General features: G+C 38.8%; 1 protein-coding gene across 1 annotated transcript in view; it reads left to right on the top strand.

Moving 5' to 3' along the window:
* Positions 1–18,668, top strand: part of ADAMTS16 (ADAM metallopeptidase with thrombospondin type 1 motif 16) — a 377,420-nt gene that overhangs the window by 180,434 nt on the left and 178,318 nt on the right. The window contains exon 11 of the mRNA XM_075212833.1: positions 6,763–6,858. Coding sequence (XP_075068934.1) covers positions 6,763–6,858 — 96 coding nt within the window. The remainder of the gene's footprint in view (positions 1–6,762; positions 6,859–18,668) is intronic.

Here is an 18,668-nt window from a genome sequence, read left to right on the forward strand (position 1 = left end):
GAACAGACTTTTTCATGTTCGAAGATGGTTTGGGAGGTTTGTGGTTAAGGAGGTCCTTTTGTTCTAATGGTTTTACATCTTCTAAAGCTGGATGTACCATTTGGTACATCATATCAAATATGAACCTGTCATTCATCACTAAGTTTAACAGTAATACCTTACCATTGGAAATGTCCATCAAGAAACATTGGCATATTCTCAAGATGGACAAGGAAATTCATTTCATTGTACCAGAAAAGCCCAGAATTATCAACAAAAAAAGCAGACAATCTTTGCAACCTCCTCACCAGTAGCTATATCCCCGTCTCCAATGACACGGCAAACAGACTTACTCCAGGCTTTGTTTACTGTAATCAATGTATATGCTGCAAAAATAAAGAGATGCTTAGCACTAAACCTATCACTAGCATTACCTCCCATAGCAACCAAAAAACTTTTTCTATCAAATCTCATTTAAACTGCAATATGGAGGGTGCTATATATATATTGGAGTGCCCTTGCAGACTCCAATATATAGGTCGGACAAAAGGAAAACTAAAAGTCAGAATAATGGAACATATCAACATTAAAAAAGGTCTGACCAATCACAGTGTATCAAATCACTATTTACTACACCATAAATCTAACCCAAAAGGACTTATTTTGGCTGGCATACAAAAAAGTTAAACAAAACTGAAGAGGAGCAGATTTTACAAAATACATTTCACAAATAGAATCTAAATGGATCTTCCAACTTAAAACACTGGTGCCTTATGGTCTAAATCTTGATTTTGAACTCAGTTCATTTTTATAATAATTTTTAAATTTTTAAAAATATTTTTATCAATACCTTTTGATATAAACATCCTTTTCTTTTTTTAACCTATCATATATATATATATATATTTTTTTATTGATGGCTGCAGAGAGTATTTATAACCTCAGTGTCAGCTACAAGACCATCCTTGAAAAAGTCTGTTCAGCGGATGAAACGCGTAGGTTTATACCATTGCAATACTCCCCCCTCATCATCTTTCTTTTTTCCCAAACTGCAATCCATCCACTTCCGGTTTGTGGTCCACATGCGGTCCACCATTGGAGTTTACAGCCACATTTTAACCTACAGCCTGTCTTCACAAGCAGACCACTCTGACATCTAGGGATAGCGTTAGGGTAAGTTTTTATCTGCCCCCAGTGGTCTTTCACCTCACTGCATTTTTTTCCTGAAAGAGCTGTAAACATTACTTTTGCATACTAGTCCAGTGTTTTTTTTTGTTTTAGAACATCTACACTATTTTGTCCTGCACTTCCTCTCCTATTGTCTCCCCAGGATATGTCTTTTCTGATAACGCCAACAATATTGTGCGAGCATTACAGCTGGGTGAATTCCATCACATTCCCTGTTTTGCTCACACAATAAACTTGGTGGTGCAGAGCTTCCTAAGAAATAACTGTGAGGTGCAGGAGATGCTTTCGGTGGCCCGTAAAATTTCGGGACATTTCAGGCATTCTGCCACAGCATGTAGAAGATTGCAGCAGCTCCAAGAACATTTTAACTTGCCCTGCCATCAACTTAAGCAAGAGGTGTTAACAAGGTGGAATTCCACCCTGAACATGCTTCAGAGGATGGAGGAACAGCGCAAAGCCATGCAAGCGTATTGCACAAGCCATGACATTGTGAAAGGAGGGGGGATGTACTTCACTCTTGCTCAGTGGGAAATCCTTTCTGTACTTTGCAAGGTGCTGAAACCATTTGAAGTTGTGATGTGTGAAGTGAGTGCAGACTCTGCTAGCTTGAGCCAAGTAATTTCCTTAATTCGACTATTAGAAAATCAGCTTGAGAAACTGAAGGAGGAGATGATAAGAAAGCAATTCCGCAAAGTATGTTGGCCTTGTAGATCAAGTACTTAATTCACTTCGCAATGATCCTAGAGTGATTAAAATCTTGAACTCGGATCACTACGTTTTGGCGACTGTGCTTGATCCAAGGTTTAAGACCTACATTGATTCTTTGCTTCAAAATCAGCGACATGTGAACCTTTGCAAGGAGCTATTGGTCAGCAAGTTGTCCGCTGAACTGAGCCTTGGCTTGACGACGTCTCCCCCTTCAGTTTCTCAATCAGCTGCTGCTCGTAAAAAATTAAACTTTCAAAAGCAAAACAGGGATGATGCAGGGGGCAGGCCACAACAGTTTAACATCTGGGGGTAAATGTATCATACCCCGGTTTTTTCAACTCGCGGGAGTTCGGCGTCTTTGCAGCTCAAATTTAAAGCGGCACTGCCTTGTAAAGGGAAACTTCCCTTTACAAGGCAGCACCGCTTTAAATTTAAGCTGCAAAGACGCCGAACTCCCGCGAGTTGAAAAAACCGGGGTATGATACATTTACCCCCTGGGCTGGTTTGAAAGATTTTTCAAAAAAATGTGTGACCTAGCCCATAACTCCATCCAATCCGAGTATTAACATGCAAAGGATGGTGAAGGATTATGTTCAAGAGGTAATTGATATGGAAATGTCAGACAGTCCCTTTCCTTGCTGGGAAGAAAAGCAAGCCATTTGGAAACCATGTACAAAATTGCTTTGCAATACCTAAGCTGCCCACCCTCCAGTGTGTACTCTGAAAGAGTATTCAGCACAGCCGGGAACCTTGTCAGTGATCGACGTAGGAGGTTACTTCCGAAAAATGTGGAAAAGATGATCATCAAAATGAACTACATCTTCCACGAGTATGGCCTTTACCATCAAAGACATCCAAGCACTGACAGTTCTCTAATGGCGGATTCAAGTGGAGATGAATTAAGTCTGTGATGATGATGTACACAATGATGCGGGTGAGGATGTAGCTGAAGATGATGACGACAACATCTTTTTAAAACTTTCACTCTAAGTTTAGGGTGTAATCTACCACCAAAGAGGAAAGGGACTGCCTTTGTCCATTTCTATTTATATTGTACAGTCTATACCGGCTGAATTTTTAACTATTTTACTACAAGTGGAGGGGGGCCTATACAGACTACCACCAAACTGCCTTTGTCCATTTCTATTTAACGTGCAGTCTATGCTGGCTGTTTTTTTTCTATTTAACTATATGTGGAGGGGGTGATATACAGACAGTGACCAAACTCCCTTTGTCTATTTATATTTTGTTGTACAGTCTATGCAGGCTGCTTCTTCGTCTATTTCAATTTTAATCTAGGGGAATATTATACACCCAAACATAACATCTGCTTTGGCCATTTGTATTTATAAAATTGTCTTTGCAGGCTGATTCTTTTTATATTTAACTATAAGTGTAGGGTGTAATATACACCCAAAGACGATGACTGCATTGCCAATAGGCTAAGATGGAGAGGAAAACAATCAGGTTTGTGTGTAGAATTCAGGACGGCCAGCAGGGATTAAACAGTTTTTTTCTTAATTTATTTGCTGTAGAATTACCTCACTTATCCAAGAAACAGGTGGAGCACTAAATTAGGTTATTTTAGCCCCCAAAAAAGTGATTTTTTTTTTTTTTTTAAACAAATTGCAAAACAAAATCAAACAAAACCAAAACACGCAAGGGCGGTTTTGGCAAAACCAAAACACTAAGGTAATCCAGATCCAAAACCAAAACACAGGGGTCAGTGACCATCTCTAATAATAATAATAATATACTTCAGTATACAAAAACAATAAGTACAACTTAAATACACATAATAATGCTAATAATTCATTTATTTATTAAGCTTACTATTTGAGTTATTTTATTTTAAAGTAATTTCTAAATGCATTAAATGTTTTTATTCATCTGCCCCCAGAATTTTTTTTATTATCAAACTTCAGGTTCACTTTCAAGTGGATTGGTTTGTATATGCAGTTTAATCCTATGGGCCTTATTCAATTATGAATGTAACTTGCATGCAAGTTGCATTCAAAAAAAGCACGGAACTTGAGCATAGTTCCAACAGTATTCAAATCCAAGTGTATCTTAAGATTCTCCCAGATTCAAATTGAAGCATAAATGCACTCTGTTATTTGAGTCTATGTATTGCAAGTACTGTTTTGTCAGACAGGTCACATAAGAACACATAAAAGGAAATGTAATATAAAATATAAGAACAACTGTGAACAGTATAATCATTTATAGAAATATTTTCTTCATTTTTTCCATTACATTAAATATATAAAGATGCTCGCAAAGCGTACTGTATATACATTGTGTTTTTATAGTCCATTTTACTTGCAATATAAATGTTCTGTGCTAGATAGTGGCATGCATGTGTGTACTTTTGAAATCAAAGATATGGCATAGTAACAGTCATCACTGTCAATCGGCATTTACACCTGACTAGTAGTGGGTGCAAATGATACGGCTGTAACCAAGCGCACTTACAAGAAACCCAGGACTTGAACCAGCCGAATCTTCATGGGAACACGCTTACTGTACTTTGCCTATATTAGTCCCCACCTTATTTCCCCCTTTCCGCCTCTTAAGTAGTGTTATTTGCATTATGTCATTGAATGCAATAGCATGCAATTCATGTCCAAAGGTCCAATTATGACCGTTCGCAGAGCTATTTCATGCGAGATAAAGCAAATGGACATACGCGCGAAGATGAATCGGACCCTATGTCTGTATTTCAATCTCAGTGCCCAGCATGTGCGCCCAGTGTCGATTTGTCATTGTAAAAATTCACACCTCACTGGAGAAAAATATTTTCATTTGTTCAGTTTGAGAACCAGCATGTGACTTTTCCTACACTGTAGTCAGTTATTGCTATTGCATATTGCAGGTTAATCTGACTCCTGATCTGTTCAGTGCAAAGTAATGAAACAGCAGTAAAGTGTGATGAGCTCACTCTTTTGATCTTTTCAAACAGAGCTGTTACACATTTTACTGTTTGATATAATTGACCAATACTATATGATACTAGTACCAGATATCGAAGTGGGCTGGTATACAGTTATATACTATACCTCCTCTTAACTACTATCTTTATAGCAGAGATGTTCACTGACTCTCGTGTTTTATTTTTGTATCTGTATTAACTTCGTATTTTGGTTTTGGCAAAACCGCCCATACAGGTTGTTGGTTTTGGATCTGTATTTTTCTTAAAAATTGCTAAAATCACATAACTTGGCTCTTTTTTTGTTTCTACATTATTATTAACCTCAATAACACTAATTCCCAGTGATTTCCAATCAATTTTGACCACCTCACAGGTCACAATATTATTTTCATCCACTTTCGGCAGCGAGCTGGCTGGATGCTAAGCGACAGAGCAATGACACAAACACACAGCAGTTCATAACACATCTAGGAAACAATGCCACACAGCAGTGGCAGAAAAGAAAGTGATGCAAGATGGAATTGTCCTTGGGCCCTTCCACCCAGCCATATGTTAAAAAGGTTCAACAAACTCACACAGAAACAGGAGAGGTAGCAGATACAGTTTAACAAATCAAGCACTTCAGCGACAAAGAGTGCCATTTTTGTGGCTGAAGTGCTTTGTTTGTTTGGACCCCCAGAAAGCAAGCTACTAATGGGCTTTGGCAGCTAAGCTAATAGTGATAGAGCAACGGCACAAACACACTGCAGTTTATATCACATGTAGGAAACATTGTCTCACAGCAATGTCAGGAAAGAAAAGTGGTGCAAGATGGAGTTGTCCTTGGGGACTCCCACCCATGCTTATGGCGGATTGACATAATATTATTGATGAGCAGCAGACTAAACAAGGTTAGAAAGTCGACAATATAATGAAATTGACAGTATTAGGACAACAATTGAAATGTAGATCGTATTTATTAGGTTGACAATTCAAATGTAGACAAAAACACTGCTACCCCTTCTGTTTCTGTGTGAGCAATGGCACTGGAGACTGGTGAGTGACAAGAACTCTGCTACCCCTTCTGTATCTGTGTGAGCAATGGCACTGGAAACTGACAACAACATTGCCACCCCTCCTGTTTCTGTATGAGCAATGGCACAGAGCAATGTCACTGGAGACTGACAAGAACGCTGCTACCCCTCCTGTGTTTGTCTAAGAAATGGTGCCGGATCTCCATGGAGGGAGGTACTTATGGAATCCAATACTCACGAGATCCGACGACGTGCTGATGACGTTTTGCCTCGATTTGAGTTCCGAGGATGTGGGAAAGTACTCAGATTGGTGACGTTGGCGGGGAGGGGGCAATCATTTGAAAGAAACTGAGCCTGAGCATCCCTACTTCATTGTAAAACTATCAAATTCCATTCATTTACATTTTTCATACTGCCGCTTTTAAATTTCCACTTTGACCACTGACTAATACTATATGAAAGTACTATGTACTTACTGAATGTCAAGACATGTTTATTCTGCATTATAATTTTGCCTAATTATAAACAAATAGCTATAAACCTTTAACAAAACATGAAGAGCATTTCCTTTTCCAATGATCTCAGATTCTATCACATCAAATAGCATGAGTTTTTTGGACAAGTACATTACAGGTCTTATTTAAGGTTATAAAGGTACAAATAGTTATAAGGCACTATATAGTTTGAACTATAGTAAGCATTGTCTGCCACCTACCAGCAGCTGGGTTGAAGTGAAGTCATCAAATGAATACATTTGATTCCTGATGTTTACACAAGGGGTTTTATAGCTATATTTAGAGTTTCGTGTTTTAATAATTTTTGTATGAATATCCAAATTTACCACAGAAAACAACGAACACAATATTGATCTTTTGATTCTAATGATGTATTATATGGCACTTGGTCTGATTGTGTATAATTGTTGTTTTTGTTTTAATTTAGGATATATGTAAAGCACTTTGGTGTCACAGAGTTGGAAGAAAATGTGAGACAAAGTTTATGCCGGCAGCTGAAGGCACGATATGTGGGCAAAATATGGTAAGAATATTAATGTTTAATAAATTGTATTTACTATAATAGAATGTGAGACTTATACCAAAACCTATGCTTGCTAGTGCCACTAAATCTGTCATAGCAAATGCTTAATTTGAATCTATATATAGCATATAAATATTAAGATAGGATTGATATCATTTAGACTATTGCTAGGACTAACAAAGGTAAGCATTTACTGCCTACCTAATTATTTCTTAGTTGGATAATGAGATTGCTCTATCAGCATCTGCTTCATCACATCACAATTTTTTTCATCTGGTAGAGCCTTTGTTAGTTGAGTAATATTAGTTGTAGGTCTTATAGATTGTCTATATTTTCGCATGCAATACAATAAAAAAATTGGTTCTCAGTACACTTAATTCCTATGATTCAGATGGGATCAACATATCGAGGATAGCTTAATAGATTAAACATTTACTTTGGAAAACTGGAATGCTCAAATGTATGCAAGTAAGAAATAATTCAAAGACAGTTGAAAATATTAGGTACAACCTATTGTGTGATAAAGGAGCTCATTTAGAAGTGGACGCATTTGTACTCCAAATGTATGTAGGAAACGATCCACATATATTAAAATGGTTTTATGTGCATATGATAAGTTGAATGCATTTCAAGAAGCATAGTGCTCAAAAACGAAAGCATTTGCACTAGGTGTTTGTCAGGCGTAAAATTATGTATACTTATGAGTAGAGGTAATGTAGAAATGTGGAATTACAATGTTCATAGTAAATGCTGTCGAAGTCAGCAAATTGGATAAAGTCATTTCAATTAAAATCAAGCAAACTTGGTTGTCTTTGTTTGAAAAGATGCGTATGGCACGCTACGGCGTGAAAGGGCGTACGCGGCCGCAACACGTGGCACAAACAGTATTTACACTTTTACATGCATTCGCACAAACACTCACATTTGTAAAATAGTACACATTAATGGTAGTTGCAGCACATAGTTATTTATGTCGAAATATAGTAGAGTTTATGTGTTATATTATAAGTTCTATGTATATCAGTAAACCATATGGTACATGTTGAAGGAATCATGTCATGTGTGGTATCATACTAATCCCCTTCACATTTGCGACTGTCCGGTTCACTCTGCGAAGGGATCGCAGAGTGCATAAGCAAGTTATTAATGTTAAGGAATTATGGACTATTATGATTAGAAATCTTGGCGGGAAGATCAGAACCCATCCCCTGGAGAGATAACCCCCTCCTTTGGATTCCTGAGCTTAAACTAGCCTATGATCTGCAACCCCCTGGACCCTCCTGAAACCTGGACCAATAGAAGCAAGCCACACCTTTGCATTGTTTTACTGTATTTCTGTTTGCATATAAGCAGCAGCTCCTCATCTAGTGTTCAGTCACCTAGACCACAGACTTCAGGACTGAATGACTGTTCACTGGATCCAGAGCGCCTGCGATAAGTAACGGCTGTACTTATTATTTTTTCGCTTGATTTATTCTGCTACTTTTTGAGAATAAATATTTGTGCGTTGGAAACACAAAATCGAGATTCGACAATCGTTATTGGATAGCGACAATACGCTCATAACAACGCACATTATCGTATTTGTATACAATTTAATAATGTAATAAAGCATCATATAAACAAGTGAGAATATTGTTTGGCAGTTAGTAAATACAAGAATATTCTAGGTAATTAAATACAAATACAAAATACAATGCAAATTAAATATAATCTGAAACGTCTTTCTTATAGTAGGTCAAATTAAAACGTTATTAAACAATGTGAATAGGTTGGCTGCAATTTGACGTGGCGGTAATGCTTTAAATGGTATCAGCTGGAGGGGTCAATATGAAATTAGCCAATCAGTAGAGGCTAGGTAGTGCTGCTGATGGCCATTATCATCATCATTGCATATCTTTGCACTAGTCTTCCAGCATACATACCTCTGAAGTATTATGATGCAATTATGTGAACACACCTTTTTGTTTTCTACTTATTCTTACCTTGCTTTGCCTGCTCCCATTCTGCCTCTTCAGGCGTAAGGAGACACAAGTGAATGATACAATAAAACTATATACTGATATATGCTTATACATTATTGGTGCACATGTGTAGTAAGGAAATGGATTTAATGCTGTGATGCAAAACTAAAATGATTTATACTGCAGGATCAATGATCAAGACTGGATTTTTTTTCCCCTCCACAGAGTCTGGAGGCATTTTGTGAAAATCCCAAGTGTCTTTTTGCATTTTTATCTACATATTTTGTGGCAGAAGCCTTCTTTTCTTTTTCACAGCTTGCAGCCCGCACGCATGTGAGCATACCTATGTGTTTTGGTTTATTTTTATTCATTTACGCTGATATTTACGTTGGTACAAAAAAAGGCATATGTTCATTAATAAATGATTCCAAAAATTTAATTAAAATGTTTAAAAATATAATAGTCACTATGACATGAATGTTACATATTCAAATAAAGATTATTTGCAAATTAAATATAAAATACAATTTACATTCTTTCTTCTATCTACATAATCAGTAATGAACCTTAACACACTCTAGCCTCTTGCCACCTGAGTACCTATGCGATTGTTTAATACCCTTAGTATATGAATTAAATAAGAAGGTATAATTATTTTGAAATCATTCCAGAGATAACATAAGCTCAGGATACAGTGGGGACAGGAAATTGTGATTATTAGAAGAATTTGAATCTGTTCCATAACGTCTCTTGTACTCAGAATTATATCAGAAGGGATTAAATATTGGAGCAATGAACCATTGCACATCTGTTGATGTATAGACTCAAGTATCCAAACTAATTGTTATACTATCGCCTCTGAAACTAAGGGATTTCCAAGCAAGCATGTTCTATGGATCCCAGACTTTTGTACCCTTTAAAATGGCTCTCATAATATTTCTTGCAGGTATTGCTATGAAAATGTGCTATTGATTTTCTTCATATTGTACTTTTTACATGGCCAACCCTGTATTGCACATTCAACTCAATCTAGACTGTGTTGTACACATGCAGTATGTCTGTTTTTTGTAGTTAATAGTACTCTATTACAAAACAAGCATTTGCAACCAGTTGTTGAGTTTACATCAGTTTATGTCCATAGAGACGGACATCTTTTAATCTGTAAATATTGTCCCAATCTGTAATTCTTTGTTTGATTATATGCATATTTTCATACTTGCCAACTCTCCCTGAATGTCAGGGAGACTCCCTGAAATAGGGGTGATCTCCCTTACTCCCTGAAGAGTCTGGCATTCTCCTTGATACTGAGCAAATACAAGACGTGGTTGGCTTCGCAATCTGTGGCATGATGACACAGTTCAGAAATTGTGTCCTATGTCCATGTATTGATGCCTATGGAAGTGGCTATTTTCATGGAGACCAAGATTTAATCAAAGACTGACAGGTTAGACAACATGACTTTAGTAACGGAGATAGAAATGTAAAAGACACTTCAGTCTCTAGAGATTCATTAACCGCTTTTCTTTAACGCATAGTTGCTTACTCTCCTGGAATGTTTGGGAGATTCCTGCATTTCCGGGAGACCTCCCGGGAGAGCAGGGCAACCTCCCAGTTCTCGCCTTTGCAATAGATAAGAGGTGGGGTGCGGGGCTTAATTACACAAATATTGTCATATTAGCCCCACCCCCTGTTGTAATTGGCCAAAATTGTGAGTTGTTTAGAGGGCGGTGCCAAAATGATGCGATTCGTCAAGCCTCATCCCCACACGCCCACCTCCCCCGGCATCTCCCAGAAGCCAGCGAGGAAAAGTTGGCAAGTATGCATATTTTCTAGTACATGTGCTAATGTGTAAATTACTGGAAACTCTTGCTAGTTACTGTAAATTCTTCATTGACATCAGCTCTGAAATGTTTTCTGTCACTGATCAATCGTTTGATTTATGATTCATTACTGCATTATAGTATTAGTTTTTTTTTTTTACCAGCCTGATGCCCAAGTCTACCAACATACTCTGCACTGACGGACCCATGCTGTTGCTCTTGCATTGGTTACAGCTAAGATCTCATGACTTCAGAGTACCTTAAAGCTTATTTAATTGTGAAGGGTTTTGGTTATACACTATACAGTCCTCTAGTGTGTCATCTTATCATTACCCTGTGGAGGTTATTCCCAAGGATGTTCTCACAGTACAGTCAGACTTTTATTATAAAGATATAAAAAGAGCATTCTCTGCTAGAACAAATTTGTCTAGTGCTCCAAGCCATACAAGTGCTTTAAGCTTCTCTTACTGTTCAATTGTTCAATAGGTCTTTTCCCCAGTTTCTACTCTTCCAGGTCCAGGATTTGCCCCCATAAGCCTGATTTGAAACTATTTGTCATTAAATTGTTCTTTCACTTAGAAGGATACATATAGACATTGCCAAAAGTTTTGAGAATTACACAAATATTATTTTTCACAAAATCTGCTGCCTCAGTTTTTATGATGGCAATTTGCATATACTCCAGAATGTCATGTAGAGCGATCAGATGAATTGCAGTTAATTTCAAAATCCCTCTTTGCCATGACAATGAACTTTATCCCAAAAACAAAATTTACACTGCATTTCTGCCCTGCCACAAATGGACCAGCTGACATCAGGTCAGTGATTGTCTCGTTAACACAGGTGAGAGTGTTGATGATAAGGCTGGAGATCACTCTGTCATGCTGATTTAGTTAGGATAACAGCCTGGAAGCTTTAAAAGGAGGGAGGTGCTTGAAATCATTGTTCTACGTTTGTTAACCATGGTTACTTGCAAGAAAAACACGTGCAGTCATCATTGCTTTGCACATAAAGGGCTTCACAGGCAAGGATATTGCTGCTAGTAAGATTGCATCTAAATCAACCATTTATCGGATCATCAAGATGTTCAAGGAGATGAGGTTCAATAGTTGTGAAAAAGGCTTCAGGGTGCCCAAGAACGTCCGGCAAGCACCAGGGCTGTGTCCTAAAGTTGATTCAGCTGCGAGATCGGGACACCACCAGTGCAGAGCTTGCTCAGGAATGTCAGCAGGCAGGTGTGAGAGCGTCTGCCCGCACAGTGAGGCAAAGACTTTTGGAGGATGGCCTGGTGTCAAGAAGGCCGGCAAAGAAACCCCTTCTCTCCAGGAAAAACATCAGTGACAGACTGATATTCTGCAAAAGGTACAGGGATTGGACTGCTGAGGACTGGGGTGAAGTCATTTTCTCTGATGGATCTCCTTTCAGATTGTTTGGGGCATCTGGAAAAAAGCTTGTCCAGAGAAGGAAAGGTGAGTGCTACCATCAGTCCTGTATCATGCCAACAGTAAAGCATCCTGAGATCATTCATGTGTGGGGTTGCTTTTCAGCCAAGTTTTGTCTAAGAACACAGCCATGAATAAAGAATGGTACCAAAACATCCTCCAAGAGCATTTTCTCCCATCCATCCAAGAACAGTTTGGTGACGAACAATGCCTTTTCCAGCATGATGGAGCACCTTGCCATAAGACAAAAGTGATAACTAAGTGGCTTGAGGATCAAACCATCAAAATTTTGGGTCCATTGCCTGAAAACTCCCCAGACCTTAATCCTATTGAGAACTTGTGATCAATCCTCAAGAGGAGGATGGACAAACAAAAACCCACAAATTCTGACAAACTCCAGGGGTTAGATTTACTAAAGGGTGGTTTGCTCAATCCACAGCTTTTCGGCTATTTTTTCGACAGTTTTGAAACCGCTGGATTTACTAAAGCCCAAACCGCAATTAAAATGGCCAGAATTGACAGTTTTCAAAACCATCACTTTACAAACCGCTGTCCCGATTTTAACAATGATGAACATACAGCGGACAATATTGTAGCATTATATTATGTGGAAAATGTGAATTTATAATATTAACTGATTGTTAATGGTGGATATAATTATTTATGTTGCACAATTTGGCATTACATAGTGCCCAAATAATATAATAATTAAATAATTTTGTCCCCTTAATGTAATGAAAACAATTTTTCCCCAATAACATAATATTAAATAAATTTTGCCCCTTAATCAATAAATGATTGCCCAAATTTAAATGTCAATTGTGCTTTCTCTTATGTTCTTAATGTCAAATTAGTTCAAACAGCATGTTTAAGCTATCAAGCCATTTTGAAACAGGTATTAAAACTGTCCTGTCCTGTCTTTTAAATGGTGGTTTTAACCAAACCGCCGGCGGTTTAGCTTTTTGAATCCGCCATACATCGTCATTCATTTTAAATAAGCCTCAAACCGCCTTATAGTAGATGCGGCGGTTTGGACCACTAAACCGACGGAGATGGATGGTGGTTTCAAGCAGTCACCAAACTCGATTCTTAGTAAACTTAGCCCCAAGCATTGATTAGGCAAGCATGGGTGGCCATCAGTCAGTATTTGGCCCAGAAGTTGATTGCAATTTGTCCTGGCATGCTGTCAGAGGTCTTCAAAAAGAAGGGTCAACACTGCAAATATTGACTCTTTGCATAAACTTAATGTAATTATCAATAAAAGCCTTTGACACTTATGAAATGCTTGTAATTTTACTTCAGTCTACCATAGTAACATCTGACAAAAAGGTCTAAAAACACTGAAGAAGCAAACTTTGTGAAAACCAATACTTGTGTAGTTCTCAAAACTTTTGTCCATGACTGTACATCTTTAGGAATTGGTCATTGTTACAACTGCAGATACTGCTTCTGTTAAAAATGTGTATTTGCTTTCTTTGATAGATAAATTATTGCATGTATTAGGTTGACATGCATCCCATCAACATTTTGGCTGTGGTAACAAGCATCTGTTGGTTTCCTTCTTAAATTTAATGCACAGAGTATGTGCTATTTGTTCTATTTAATAGGAACACTTTTGTAGCTTTCCACAATAGCTGATATCTCTTATTTATCGAGTACCTATCCCATAAAATAGATTAAAGTGTGTTGAATTGTATCTCTTCTTCAAATGGATGTACAGTTGCAGTCCTTCTGCCTTAAATACACTGGAAGCTCAGTTTTGAATTTTATTTCCATCTAGCCTGTTGTATAAACTGGATTTGACTTCTATAAAAAAGGCTATAAACTGTGCTCCGCAACAGGGAGAAAAGACTGCAGGAATATTGTTTAAATTTCAACTGTGGTCCATAGAGAGAGATTTATATAGGCATATGTTGCAACATCACTTCCATAAGGGATTGTTGGAGATAAATAAGCAAGAATTGACTCAACAACCTACTCAATTCATTCCCTGCACCATCTGGCACAGTCTCTTCATTTAATCCCACAAATTAAGATAAAGTATTTACTCTCTTCTTATTTCCTACGCTACTACATACACTACCTACCCTACACCATCACAAATCAGTCAAAACCTCTTGTGCTCAACTCAGTATTACCTAAAATCTGTAATATCTTTTACTTTTCTGGTATCTTTCCATTATTATACAAGCATTCAATGATTATGACAAATTATAACCCAAACTGTCGTTCAGATTACATCCCCATCTCTCTGCTCCTATACCCATCCAAGCTTCTTAAGAGGCTTGGGTACACTTGCCTCATGCATTTCCTTACCTCATACAACCTATTGGACCCACTTCAGTCAGGATTTTGGTTACAACACTGAACTGACTAAGGTGGTCAATGATTTTATCACTGCTAAATCGAAAGCCATTAATCACTTCTAATTCTCCAGGACCGGTCTGCTGTATTTGATACTGTTGACCACTGTCTTCGCATACAAACAAAGCATTACCTAAATCTTCAGGACACTGGCCTGTCCTGGTTCTCATCCTACTTTTCAAGCCGCTATTTCGGGGCTGATGCAGAGTTCATCAGAAAATGTGAGTAAATTACTCTTAAAAAAACAAAACAAAGGGCACAAATGCAGAGCCTTTCACATCTCAAGATTTGTCCGCATCAGCAACATATGCAACCAGTTTAAGACAAGTAATCATCATCAGCGAATATTTGCACCTGCCCTATAGCAGGTGCAAAAGATACGTCACTTAACGGACATATATGCCTGTTTTTGTAGATCTGAGTGAGCTGCATTTGTGTACTCATGCCTTTACTGTGCTCTCCCAATGATAGAATGTCCCTTTGCTCCCACGTCCTGTCCTGCCTCTTCAGCCACAGGTAGGCGTAATGCCAGAATTGTGCAAGTCTGCATATGCGTGCACCCACTTTTTGAGTACGTACAAAACAATTTCATGCAAGAACTGGCATATGTCCCAGTCTGGATCAACCTTTCAGTTTTCGTTCCTTTGGATCCATCTCCTCTCCATTTCCTCTTTCAGTTGGAGTACTGCAAAGCTCAATCCGAGGTCCTCTGCTCTTCTCTGTCTATTCTAATTCTCTTGGAAAATTAATAAGCTGCTTTGTATTTCCGTCTTACCTATATGTGGAGGATACCCAAATATATCTATATTCTCTGGATCTCTCAATATTTGTGTGGGCCCTCATTACTGGATGTCTGTTTACTATTTAATCTTGGATGTCTTTTCACCACCTGAAATTCAATCTTTCATAAACTGAGCTAATAATATTCCCACCAGATAATAAAAGCTACCTACCAGATATCTATATTTCTGTTAACAACCAGACAATAAACCCTAACCCTCAAGATCGCTTCCTTGGTGCCATCCTTTACTCATAAATGTCCTTTGTTTTCCATATCCAATCTGTATCCTAATCATGTTACATAGATTTAAAAAGTGTTTCCAGAATACACACATATCTCACACAAAACACTGCAAAATATTCAATTAATGCACTCATAATCTTTCATATTGAAATTGTAATTCCCTTCTTACTGGCCTTCCCCTAAGTAGATTTCACCCATACAAACGGTTTTACATATAGCAGCTAGAATTTTTTACCCCTTAAAATGCCATTATAATGATGCTATGTCAATAGACAATTGTAAATATGTTGGAAATAGGGTGTAAATAATGCAGATTGTGCCATTATTATTATTTTTATTATTACTATTATTTGCAGCTATTGAATGGGACATTTGGTTTCAGGGTTCTTTATTTCAAACATATTATTGCTCTTTAAACACATGTAACCCCCTGTCACCCCATGGTGGTAAGTTACGTTACGTGGGTAAGGCAGTGCACCTCCTTCTCTAGTCCCGGCTACCTAATGGGCATGGGTGTTAACGACCTGAAGGTCCCTGCACATGCAGGTTTTTGTACAAAGTCTATTTGACGGTGGGACACAGGTGATGTAACTTTTTGGTGCAGTGCATTAAAGGTCACAATAAGTTGGGCACCAGGGGCCTGGTTCATTAAGGATCTTAAATGAAGAAGTATCTTATTTTAGTCTCCTACATGAAAAAACAGTCAGTATTTAACTTATGTGCAAAACAGAAACCTAGCTTGCATTGTAACATGGTTTTGTCCAGGAGACTGAAATAAGAAACCTCTTCATTTAAGATCATTAATGAATCAGACCCCAGACTATTCTATCAAAATATAGAACATCTTTAGTTACAATCCTTCTTCACTCCAGCACATTCTTCAATGGTTGCAAATAACACTAAAACAAATATGTACAGCTCACATATCGCATACAGCAGTTTTTTAGAGCCTTAGATGTTGTCATCTTGTCTCCTCTGCAGTCCTGACGCACACTTTCTCTATGTACTCCCAACTGCATCTCACTCCTCCTCTGTGAGAGTGACACTTCACTTGCTTGGACCTTTGACGCTGCCTCTGAAATGTACTCAGCCCATGATATACACAAAATGGTACCTCCCTATATCAACCCTCTGACTCCTGAGGATATCTTCACACAAACTGCAGGCTAACTGTCACTTACAGCAACTTTTCCCCCCTTCTCATTGCCGTTTTCCCTCTCTGGACTCTTCTTTAGCATGGGGACACCTTCCCCTCTATTAGTCTTGCAGTCATGCTGCTATAAGCCATGACATTCCCCCCCCCCCCCCATGTTACTTGGTGTCCTCCCGCTTCATGTTAAGGAGCTTTTACAGGACTTACTCTCTCCCCTGTCTTACATGGCAGTGGTCTCCTTTCTCCTGAGGGGATATTCAAACTTGCCCCTATATTCAGACGCCGCGCACCCACTCCCAGGCAATGCTTTGGGACCTCACTTCCTCACATTACCTTTCACTGTGGGAAACCGAGGACTTTTATAGATTTGGGTCCCACGTGCTTTGCCTAGCCAAGTGGCGCTGAGCGCTTTCATGCCCATGTCACTTGACTTCTCCCCATAGTAACGTGAGCGTGTCGTGCTGAGACCTCACCCCTTTTATGAGGCCTGTGCTGAGGCATGTAATTGTCCCCCTCCACTGTCGCAGGTGGTGTTTCACACCCACAGTTTCTAAATGCAATAACTATAAATGCAGTCCTAACTAAGCAATATGAAAACAATCCTATCTAAGCAATGATAATAGTTGGTACCATTGATGCCCGGGTTACATGCAAGGATGGTAAAGTAAATGTGACTTCCAAATGTCCATTTTGTTACTTTTAACAGGGGGGCAATAACTTGTATTGAGCTCAGTCTCTTTTCAAACAAATTTCCAAAGGATACATTGTTTCTGGTCTTTCATTACTGTCAAGACATACCTGACAATTCTTTTCCTTCTGATACTCCATTCAAGTTTGGACTACACTTGCATCTTTTAGCTATATTTTACCAAATGCGATATAGATACAAAGATGTTAACTGTGAGATCACCTGGGGTTTGAACCGTAGTTTTCTAGGTACCCGGACCTCTAGTTTCACACACACACACACACACACAAGTAACAAGGCAAGAAAGAGATAATAACCTCTTTATTTATCAAATGTGTACACACAAAGTAAGTGCAATAGTGCTCCCCAAGGAGAAACGTATTCCCCCACCAAATATAACAGTGTCAGTAACTTCACTTGTGTCAGCAAAAACCCCAACAAATTTCCCAGCAGTTTACCGCACAGTCCCAACACTCACAAACTCCTGGCAACATGTTGAACTATAAAGATGGGCCAGGGGTTTCAATCCGGTCAGTGGATCTATGTACTTGCTGATTCCGGCTGCTTGGCCAACTCTTCACCAGCTTGGTGGGATTCTGGGTTTCCTTTTCCATACATGATGTAGGCTCACCAATTCCCTAGAATGTACGAGTATCTCCTGATGGAGTGATGACAAATCAGTCTCAAAGATACAGCACCCGATCTGACTGAGCAGATTCCTGGTTCAACAATCTCCTCTGACACTGATAGAGTACAACTGCTCAAGATCAGTCCACGTCCTTCTCCAAGGAAATCCTACAGCAAAAATGACCACAATGCCCCTCTAGGGTTCCCTTTTAACTTTCTTCAAAATCCCCCGGTCCTTTCCAACCCACCCTCCGGGCCTACCCCTGGACCTTGATCCTTTTTCATTGGTGGTATTTGGCCCCTGGGTGGTAATGGGTTGAGGTACAATAGGCCCTCAGCAGTAGCCCACCTGCTGTTTCCCTGCCATCAAGCCTGGTTTTGAAACGTGCTGGGACAATGGTCAGTCAATAATCAAATCCAACTTTCAGATCTTAGACCCTCCCATTCTTAAGCCCTTCCGCTACTTTGTGACATGTCAGGGTCCCCTGCTGTTCCTTACTTCCTGTGGGTAGCCGCCCCTCCCTCTTTGGTAACAAAACAATGCTAGTTCTGGTCACCGAGCAACATTTACTAAACTAGGTGGTCCGATATAGGTCAATTGGCACAATGAGTGACAGGCAGCATTGGCCTGATATTCCCACTGTGGGAACACATTGTCACATTAACAAAGTTGCACCAACCTACATCTCTTCCTTTTGTCTCAAAATATCTCCAATATCATTCTACCC

This window comes from Mixophyes fleayi, chromosome 5, assembly GCF_038048845.1.
Source record: "Mixophyes fleayi isolate aMixFle1 chromosome 5, aMixFle1.hap1, whole genome shotgun sequence".
NCBI lineage: Eukaryota > Metazoa > Chordata > Amphibia > Anura > Limnodynastidae > Mixophyes > Mixophyes fleayi.